The sequence below is a fragment of the Pomacea canaliculata genome, linkage group LG8 (assembly GCF_003073045.1).
Source record: "Pomacea canaliculata isolate SZHN2017 linkage group LG8, ASM307304v1, whole genome shotgun sequence".
Taxonomy (NCBI): domain Eukaryota; kingdom Metazoa; phylum Mollusca; class Gastropoda; order Architaenioglossa; family Ampullariidae; genus Pomacea; species Pomacea canaliculata.
The window spans coordinates 26,463,713-26,473,817 of record NC_037597.1 but is presented as its reverse complement, the minus strand read 5'-3'; the positions used below and the strand labels follow the sequence as shown (position 1 = coordinate 26,473,817).

The 10,105-nt window shown below is 36.9% G+C and overlaps 1 protein-coding gene across 2 annotated transcripts; it reads left to right on the top strand.

Moving 5' to 3' along the window:
• Positions 1-135: 135 nt before the first annotated feature.
• LOC112570809 lies at positions 136-8,635 on the top strand. 2 transcript variants are annotated; one of them, XM_025249439.1, is made up of 12 exons: positions 136-187; positions 906-1,015; positions 1,348-1,671; positions 2,091-2,159; positions 2,414-2,505; positions 3,204-3,354; positions 3,874-4,022; positions 4,384-4,485; positions 5,124-5,171; positions 5,289-5,455; positions 5,635-5,737; positions 6,988-8,635. In XM_025249439.1, exons 3-12 carry the CDS (start codon positions 1,422-1,424, stop codon positions 7,087-7,089), a joined length of 1,233 nt encoding a protein of 410 aa, XP_025105224.1. In that variant the 5' UTR covers positions 136-187; positions 906-1,015; positions 1,348-1,421; the 3' UTR covers positions 7,090-8,635. The 2 variants fall into 2 exon arrangements, with proteins under 2 accessions (XP_025105224.1, XP_025105225.1); XM_025249440.1 differs by lacking the exon at positions 136-187 and adding an exon at positions 232-571.
• Positions 8,636-10,105: the final 1,470 nt, after the last annotated feature.

The following is a 10,105-nucleotide window of genomic DNA, read 5'->3' as shown; positions in this document are numbered from 1 at the left end:
CGTCCATGTAAATAAAAATACTGATAACTCGTAAAAATCTATTTCTGTCATAAATAAAGAGATAATTATTCATAGATTTTAATCCATTAATCATTGCTATATATTATTTTGAAAACATTTTCTACATATGTCACTTCTTGCGCGAACGAGATGAAAACGATATGGAGAAAAGCACATGTATCTAGAGGTAAATAACAATAAACATACAACATACACGCAAAGCGTGTTCCTGTTTTGGTGGCTACAGACGTAACTGTCGAATAGCGTAAAACCCCTGAAAGGAAGATGGATATAATTTGTTCACCAACTATCAAACACAAAATCACAATTTATAAGATAGGTCACTGACGGGCCATGTCATTATGTTATTGTAATACTTTGCAAGTTTTCGATCAGCAAGTCTCATTTCCTCTTGAGAGGTCTGATGGGCACACATAACATACTGCTCAGATACATTTCATCTTCTGTCGATGTAGCTGTATCCAGTTGGAAATGTGAACGTCGTGAAAATGTGAAAAATGTTGCAAAAGTTCTTGTTTAAACACAAAGTATTTGTGTTCTTCACAGGGAGGTAATTTCGAGCAGAACATATTCAAGACAAACTGTTTTATATGTGATGCATTGATTCCACAGTTCAAGCCTGGTTTTATTGTTATTTTTGTCGATGGTACACGGATTGCTTTTGGAGCTTCATGTCAGAGTCCCATTTCATTTCTCATTTCTGTGAGAAACGATTTAGGTTTTCTTTGGTTAGGTGCAGAAAACATAAAATTAAGCAGTGTTCAGTACATTATTACACAATATATATTCTTGGCCATCACAACTGATAGTAGTAGTTCACAGAGACATTTACATATATACTTGCACACTCTTTTCCACTCTGATTTTGATGGTCTTGTTTTCAGATTTCATCAGTCCAAAAAGAATGGTGGTGCCCAACCTTTTCTCCCCTGAGGGCTGAAATGGACATGATATAAAATCTCATGGGCCAGAACATGGTGGAGGTTTTCTCCGGGTATTCCATTTTCTTTCCCCCTCCCTCTCCCCTCATAGGGCAAAATCGGCGCATGGTTGAAGAACTTTCGAACAAAATAAACCAATCAACCATGGCAGTTTTGCCAGAATCATGACATTAAAAATGAAACTGTGTTGTGTCAAGTTAAAATGAGCAAGCTGGATGAAGCAGCTTCGTGGGTTGTAGATTGGGCATCCTTGAAATAGAAAATAGAATCTAAATGTTTGTTTAATGTGCTTACTTTATTAGTAAAAAAAAATACTTGCCTATGTAGCCACAAAATGTGAAATACACAGATGAATAAATACACAGAAGAATAAATGTCATTGCAGGTATCATCTTACAGAAGACTAACTTCATAACTAATACTGAACAAGCTGATTCCAGCAAGGACATATCGCCAGCCATGCTGCCAAAAATATCATTGACACATTATAGGCATTTTCAAGGATTCGTGAGTGTGCTGTATTGGAAAACTTCATGCAGGACAGAGAAATTTTGGGGCCGACACTCACTGTTCTTTAAAAATTGCATTATAAAGAGACATTTTGCTGCAGAGTCAGCAGCAGAAAATAATGTCAATTTCAAAAGTAATTCGCCGTTTTCAGTTCAAATTCCACAGAACTCTTCATATGTGCTAGATAGTGAACTAGCTGGTGGGTTAATAAACTGTATTTGTTGAATGTTTACTTTCTTATTTATTATTATTTCTTATTTAAATGGTAGATATATGCATGTGCATGGAGAAAACATGAAATCTGAAGGTGTTTATAAATGTATTGTAAAGGTGTATTGTCAGGGAAATGTTTTAGTATGAAGCTATGATTGAGATTCTACAAGCCATGGGCCTTTCACTATTCAATATAGTTTAGAAAAATTAATAAAAGAAACTACAACTTTGAGCTCTTAAAAGTGCATGCAGTTATATTCTTATCTGTGTACTTCCATACAGGATTCACACAGGCTCTTTCTCTCCCCTCTCTCTCTTGCACATACATACATATGCACACATCAGCTAAAGAAACAAGGTGAAGGTTAAAACAGGTTAATTATCAACTTTCTCATTTTTGGACAGACCAGATTGTCACAGCTCTACGTAAAAACCAGGCAGACCCAAATGTTCCTGTGCTAGAATCTAATCCAGGTAAACTTTCAGAGGTAGCTTACCAGCATTGTAAATTGGGTTAAAAAAAACAACAACAAAACTTGTGCTGCATGATTTCCCATTAGAAGAAAATGTGGGATACATTGATACTTTTTTTATGTTGCAAGGCAATATCACATGTTAATTGGATGGAATGGTTGCATCTTACAAGTTTTTTTGCTATTCTTTGTAATATTTTCTGTATTTTATTATTATTTTTGCTTTTCATGTGCCAACACTTTGTTCTGTCATAGGAATTGGTCTGGTCACTCGTAAATTAGTGCAAGCAGGAGTTAAGCGTGTTCTTGCTGTTGAAGCTATTGAAGAGTTTCTTCCTTCTATGCTGGTAACAATCTATTTTGAGACAGTGCACCAAACATTAGCATATTTGAAACTGGTCCTTCTAAACAAAAACAGAGAAATTAAGAATGATGGAAAAAAAGAATATCGCATGTTATTTTCAAATAGAAATTTTTGTTCATATCATATGTAACAATATTTGTGACAGTTATTGTACCAATTCTGCACATAGTTTAGAATCCTTGAAAAGCAAGGGTGATATCTTTAAGATGCTGAGGCATAGGTAATTTAATTCTTCTTATTTAGATTTGTTTGACTGTAAAAGGATGCCATTATCAAGTGCTAAGGATGCCTATCCTTGGAAAAACAAAACCAGAAGACATTTTTGTGAGAATGATGCAGAGAGATGATAAAGAACAGAATTTAGTTTTTAATAAGATTTAGTTGCTAGAGGTTAAAAGTAGGGGATTTTTTCCCCTTCATCTAAGCACGTTAGCACCTGTGTTAGCTAAGAAAGACATTACCTTTTTGTCAGGGAGAGGTGGACACGGGTTGAACTTTTTCAATTTGCAAAGAACTGATGTAATGTCAAGAGTTGTAAAGCATTTAGCATATGAGTGAGCAGTCACTTGCATAGACTGGTATACCCACATTGTCCCATGACCACTATCTTATCTCTGTTTGCATATGCATATTGGTGCACACGTACATATTCACTCCCAAATTTGTATTTCTTATTTCCAGAAGCTGCAAGGAGAGCTAGATCATAAAGTACTTACCGTGTTTCACTGGGATTATACTTTGGTCTGGTTACGTGTTGTAGAGGCCAACTCCATATACCAGCAACATGAAGACGCTGTGATTGCTTATATTCCTCCCAAAAAAAGTAGTGATGGTAATTTAAAAATGCTAACATCACCTGTTAGTTTGCAACATGTATGAGATGGAGCTTAATGTCTTTAGTCGTTAATGATTTCAGTCTTTGCCTGTGTGTGTGTGTCCACATGCATGCTGATAACTTGTACATGACTCTGTTTCATATTATAAAAGCCTCAATTTGTAAAATGGATAGCTGAGCGGTTAGAGCAATAGCATTCGAACCACCAAGGGTGCACCAGTTTGATACCCTTAGGGTGCTGTGACCTTGCTCCAGTAAATACAGCCCACTCCATAGTTGGGGGGTTAGGGAAGGTAATGCAGTGAGGACGAGTAGATGAAAAAAGCCACCCATAAGACAAGAAGACAAGTGATGTCTCTAATACCTTACTCAGGGTTAGGGGACTTCGTTTTTCTTTTTTAAGCTTTAATTCAGCTTAATAGAATGAAGTTTGTAGCAGGGAGAGAAGTAATGATACATTGCATGCTGAAAATCAGGCTATAATATGTGAACTGTATTGTTTGTTTTTGTCTGCAGGTCCTCCGTTAACTGTGTTCACAGTTTTACCTGAAAATAAGGAGGCGATGTTCCTGCTTTATCTTATTATGTCCTTCTCAGGACAAAGCGGATTTTTTACCTTAGGTCATCCGGAATGGTTCTTAGTTATCTCTCCTACTTTGTACAGGGTATTTAGACCTAGCCATACTCCTGCTTATTGTTATTCTTTATTGGTTTCATTTATAGACATCTCTGCACTCAATTTGTTTTCATTTTTTTAAATAGCAAGTTATTTGCGCTACAAAATGTAGCAGATAATATAAAGCTTAGTATTTCAAGTGGATTGCTGCATGACTTTTTAATCATAAATTTATGAAATTGTGTTGTTTCCTTTTGATGGTAGAAAGAAAATTTATGAATAAATAAAAGGAGGATTATTTACTACAGTTCACCAACGTCAATAAGATCAAAAGCATTGTACAAATATTCATTATTTGGAATTGTTAGACTAGAAGGACCTTTAATCAGTAAGTTTTGTTTTCCTTACAGAAACTCCTACTGTGCAAAATGGAGAAAGATCGCCCTTTAGCTCATTATTCACCTTTTGCAATGTGTTTGGAAGTGCTTTTTGACATTCATCTTTGTTCTGAGGTATTGATTTTATGGCATGCTTTTATCCTTTTTGCAAAAAAAAAAAAATGCACTAAGGAAGGAACAATGTATAATTCTTATTTATTATGTATTTATTGTCTGATGATTGTCTCTTTACTCTTTTTGTCGTCAAAACATATGGCCACAGGATTTGTAGTTATTGTGCAGCAAAACAGTTGAACTCTCTTCCTTCCATATCTGCCACCTACCCACTATTGAATCTTTAAACATGCACCTCTTCCATAAACATTACTCCTGACACCCTTTCCCACAATGCTAGTACTTTTTCACACCCTTCCCTGTTTGTCTTCCTTTTGCACTACCTGATACTCTCAGTTCTTGTTATTTGGTTCCTCTGCGTTTTCTGTGTTTGTAGTACTGTTTGTTGTTTTATAGATTATTCGTTTGTTTTTCTGTCCCTCGTATACTGTCCATGGCTCGTTCTTAGACACTAAAGGCATCCTCCTTAGGAGTGTGAGTATGCACTTTACCAACTTTGCATTTATTATTATTATTATCAGTTTAAAGTTGAAGAGAAAAGGAATGGAAGAAAGTTTTTAAATTTTTTTTAATTTCCTTTTTAGAGAGGAAGACATCTTGAAAGAAAAGGACCTGTTGCCTTTTGATTTCTTTTTCAGTTGCCTGGTTGGAAATTTACACCAAACTTTAAAACGAAGAAATTCAAAGTAAGAATCAAAATTTTTTTTGATGTACATCTTTTTTTTTACGAAGCCAGTTTTGTTAAACTCTTTTCTGTAGTTGGTATTTTTCAGGTTTCATCATTTTACTGTTTATTATGGCAGGATGAAAATTTGGTAGCAGGTGTATCCTCTGACATGAGATACCTCATACGGCTGACTCCACACAGCAACGTATACGATATTATTGCGCTATCTGAGGTGGAAACTTTTCTCAATTTCTTACGGCAGATGATGTCCAAGAGGACGCAACGCTTGATAATCAGAATGGAGTAGGTATTCCACTGTGACCAGAAAATAACATAATAGATTTTTGTTATGGATGTGAGCTGTTTGTGTTTATATATCTGTGACTTGCATATCAAAGAGCAATTAACCTGGATACTTTTTTGTGCAAAATTTCTTGTCACTTCTCATTCCATTTAATAGAAATTAATTTTTGTATCAACAGAGAGCTTGTGCCAAACTGTGGAATTCGCCTCATTGCAGCAGGTCACACAATGATCGAACAGACAGGAGATCTGAGTCCTTATAATTTTCTGCAGATTTTCAAGGTTTGTCCAAGATTGTAACTAGAATGGGAAATGCATGTTTACTTCTGCTTTGTATGGATGATACATACCTGCAGTGACCTACAGCTAAACTTGAAGAATACAGCCAATGCAGGCTTTGTCATCAGTTGTGCAGGAAAGATCATTTGCGAAGGAAACAGCTGGTGTGGGTGAGAAGCTTGATTTTATCACCATGCCTGAATTGACAGGATTTCAAGCTGTGTTGTTTATTCCTTGTTACTCCTCAAGAACATAGGGCCGCAACAACACCTTGCCAAGCCCGGTTTTGGGTAGCCCCTATCAGTTGGGCCCATGTGATTCCGACGTCTTTCCTGGCTTTTTACTGTTCTTTTCCAAGTCTGGTTTAGTCTCCCAACTCCTCTCTTTCCTTGAGGGTTCCAATCAAGTGCCTGCCTGGCAATGGTGTCAGCTGGTTTAGGCAGGGTGTGTCCTATCCAGCCTCATTTGCACATTTTGATGTCTTGGCTAGTGGCATTCTGGTTATTTCTTTTCCACAGGCTGTTGTTGGAGATCTTTTCAGGCCATCTTGTTCCCAGAATATGGCCTAGCCATTGGTTGGTAAAGGTCTGGAGCTTGTTATTGATGGTGTTTGTCACTTTCCAGGTTTCAGAACCATACAGTAGGACTGCCTTCACATTGGTGTTAAAGATGTGGGTCTTACTGCAGAAAGACAATGCCCAGGAGTTCCAGATGAGGCATAGACTGTTAAAAGTATGCTTGGCCTTGTTGATACGGCTTTTGATGTCATCATCCGCTCCACTGTCCTTGTTGACAATGCTTTCCAGATACGTAAAGCGGTCTGTTTCCAGGATGTTCTCTCCTAGAAGTTGGACAAGCTGATGTACCAATAAACCAATATGACCTCTGAAGCTGAACATGCACAGCCTCTTTGTAGATAGTATTTACGATGAACCTATGATGCCTCATGATGTATTTTTTCAACTAAGACTAAGCAAACAAGAAAATTATAGCATTTATTTTTGTTGTCAAATATATCCTGCTTCTTCCTCCTTTCTTGATCTGCACTTATTCAGTTCTTAGGTATTGAATTTCACAGAATCATTTTTTTATGTGTTGTCAGAATATTTTCATTTTGTTGTAGTACAGTCTTTCAGAAGGTAGCTCATCTTTCATACTTTACATTGGTTGATTTCTAGCTTGTCACACTTTAAGACTTTATGTAAATATCTGTTTGCATTTCAGTTAAGATTTTTTTAATTTTTGCCGAACAGGAAATGAAGACTTGGCCAGAATATGATGGATCTCCAATGAAGCACCACTTGTTCGACAGTGCTGGCCACCTATTTGATGATGACCCAGATCTAAAATCTTAGATGTGATTCACAGCTGTGCCATGACTGCATATGAGCTTGGTTATTTGGACTCAAAGTAAACTGCTGTAAATATTAAATATTTAAGTAAATGCAGTGATTAGGTAAGATTATCATAAGTTTTGTCTTAAAACTGAAAGCTTGGATAAACAAGGCACATATTAGGTGGTGCAGCTTGGCATCTAGGCTCAATGACCCCCATTCTTGAAATATCTGTATTGCACCATGGTTTACTGTTTGATCGTAATTTAAAAACAGAACTGACCATACCACTGAAAATGGCTTTCAATTTTCAGTCAGTAGCAGGAAACTAGAAGAGGGAGATAACTATTATCTCACCAAAATGATTTTTGTTTCTTGAACTATTAATGTCTGCCTTGTGGTTTCACACAAAGACTTTGGCAGAACTGTCCATTACTAAGTCTAATGCGTTAAAAAAAGAAATGCATTCCTTTTCACAAAAACGGATGTCATTTGGAAATTTCCTGTGTGAATGCATGCTTAATTTGTTTTGTTAGAAGTGTGGGAAACATGTACAAACCCTTGTTATAAACTGAGTTAAGTCAAAAACAACTGAGAATTAGAGACTGAAGATGTACGCAAACTAGATGAAAAGTATACATAATAGTACTCAATATGGATATGATTATAAGACCTAGGTGTTTGTGTGTGATCATGCACATATACATTTTGCCATAAAAAGTGGTTTGACTCGTTAGAAGCATGCAGTTCACAGCGCATACATACCCACAAGCAAGGCTCATTCGTAATGGATTTTCCCCATTTGAATCGTTGGCCCTCCCCAACTCCTCCTCAAAAGAAGTCAATGAAAAATCCCAGTAACGAATTTGGTCATCTTTGTACTGTCAAGATCAGAAGAATCCAAACGTGTGATAAGAGTGCTCACACCATAGCTGCACATAAAGATAGTGTGATTTAAATGGTCATCTACTGCGGCAGGTCATAATCCTATTACTCCACAATAAATATGTTGTACTGTTAGGTAAGTTTTTCACATTTGCCAAACTTGTAGGTCACGTTTTTCATAGCAACATAAGCACACCATGTGATAAAATGCTTGTAATTGAACACAAATGAAGGGTGGATCTGAAGGTATTTGACAGCATGATTTACAGTGCGCATAGTGACTGTGAAAATAGAACCATACAATATATTTGTGACGGGTATAAAAACAATGGGATCCCTTGAGTACTCATCCATAATGGTATTCCAGCAAGACTGAATGGCACATGCAATATGGCAGATTGATAGAATGGGATTTATATATCCATGAAAGGCACGGCCATAACTTGCTGGAATATTCTAAGACAACTAAAATTTGAGAAATTGTATTGCCCAAAGGCAACAGCAAAACGATATCGGTAATATGTGCGGTTGAGAGCTTAAAAGAAGTCTCCGAAATTAAAAGAGACTCTAATAAGAGAGAGGACTACGTGATACGAAAGGATTTATTTTCACTTCTGCAGATTGACCGGTGGTTGTAAAAGCTGTCAGGTGTGATGTAACAAATAAAGTACTTGCTAATGTGTAAGTTGAAGTCTTTTCTAGCTTGAACGATAACAAAGAAATGTAGGCATAATCCCTGAATGATCTCCACGTGAATGATGATCGAGCTATAAACGGTGCACATCTACGTTTTGGTGGAAGGATAAAATGACCACGATAAATATTGAGCGAGGTGAAGGTGAAGGATGCAGTGAAAACAGTTTCCATTTGTCTGCTTCGCCTTGTGTTTTTATTCTTCCTTGATGATGGCTTAGTAGAAACGTTTAGATGATTCAAATGATGATTTACACTAGTTCGAATTTCTGATGGATAGTCATTAAACTAGAGCTGGAAGAGGATGTTTTGGTGGTGGAAAGTTATGACGATATTTAGAACTATTGCTAAATGATACCACAAACTTGTTTATTCACATTCATTGTTTAGGTTCGTCGAGACTAGCAGCGAAAAACTTTGCAGGAGGCTAAGCATTGGTCTCGGCAGACATCAGTCCACCTCTACAAGTCCGTGATAATACAGTTGTGGCAGGATTCGAGCATACAACATCGCCAAATAAATAATAATAGATCCATGTAAAATATCGCACGATGCGCGGAAGATCAGATTGACACTACTGAGAAAAAGGGTTTCTGTGAAAATATTTATCTGACCAGATTAATATGTGAAAGTCATTTATACCCAAGTTTTAGATGGAATAATGCTTTTACAAAAGACAGAAAAAAACTCTTGAATATTTATAGCTGACAGGATATATCAAAAAGGGGCTATGATAACTGATAGTCAAGCAATCTTAGGCCGTTTCTACTAGTCGTTTATTGAGTCTTTTATCCTTTTCATTTGTATGCTGGTTTCGCAATCTCTCTATCCATGATAGGAACAGTCTGAACAGTATTGTCCACATCTGTTCTAAGATAATTGGTGTCGGACAGGGGGATTTAGCTTCGTTTTGTGATCAACAACCAGGAAAGCTTCAGGCATTTTGTCTATACTTGAACATGTACTAACGAGAGAATTTTTTAATACTAAACTCAGGTAAACTCTATTCCATGCCTTATGCAAAAGTCATAGGCACCTGAAATCGTTTGTGCCATCGGCGGTCCAGCTGCTCAACCTCAGATGAAGTGTCAGCGGTGTGTGTGTTGTTGTAGATGCGCACATGATTATTCTTGATGCAAGTTGTTGTTTGTTTTATGGTATATATATAATATTTGCCTTTCTTTCTCTGTATATCTTAACGCTGCACCTTGCAGTGAAAATGTTCTACTTTTATTTTAACCTACTGTAACTAGAGCACCTTCCCATGTTTAAATTGCCCACTGGGACCAATACAAGTTGATCATTGTCATTGATATGTGCCTTTGGCTGTTTACCAGCCCCGATGGTATTTTAGAGTCCCGCGACGAGTGGTTTGAAAAACGATACAAAACTCCACCGTTTGTCCGATCACTGACGTGTATGATACAGGTTCTTGGTCCGATTCTCACCGGATTCGGCA

What these genes read in the sequence shown, in the direction of transcription:
- LOC112570809 (XM_025249439.1), top strand. Translation starts at nt 1,422, where the DNA reads ATGCTGCCAAAAATATCATTGACACATTATAGGCATTTTCAAGGATTC. An exon ending in TCCCAAAAAAAGTAGTGATG is followed by an intron (nt 3,355 to 3,873) that starts GTAATTTAAAAA and finishes TTTTGTCTGCAG; the next exon opens with GTCCTCCGTTAACTGTGTTC. An exon ending in TTAAAACGAAGAAATTCAAA is followed by an intron (nt 5,172 to 5,288) that starts GTAAGAATCAAA and finishes TTATTATGGCAG; the next exon opens with GATGAAAATTTGGTAGCAGG.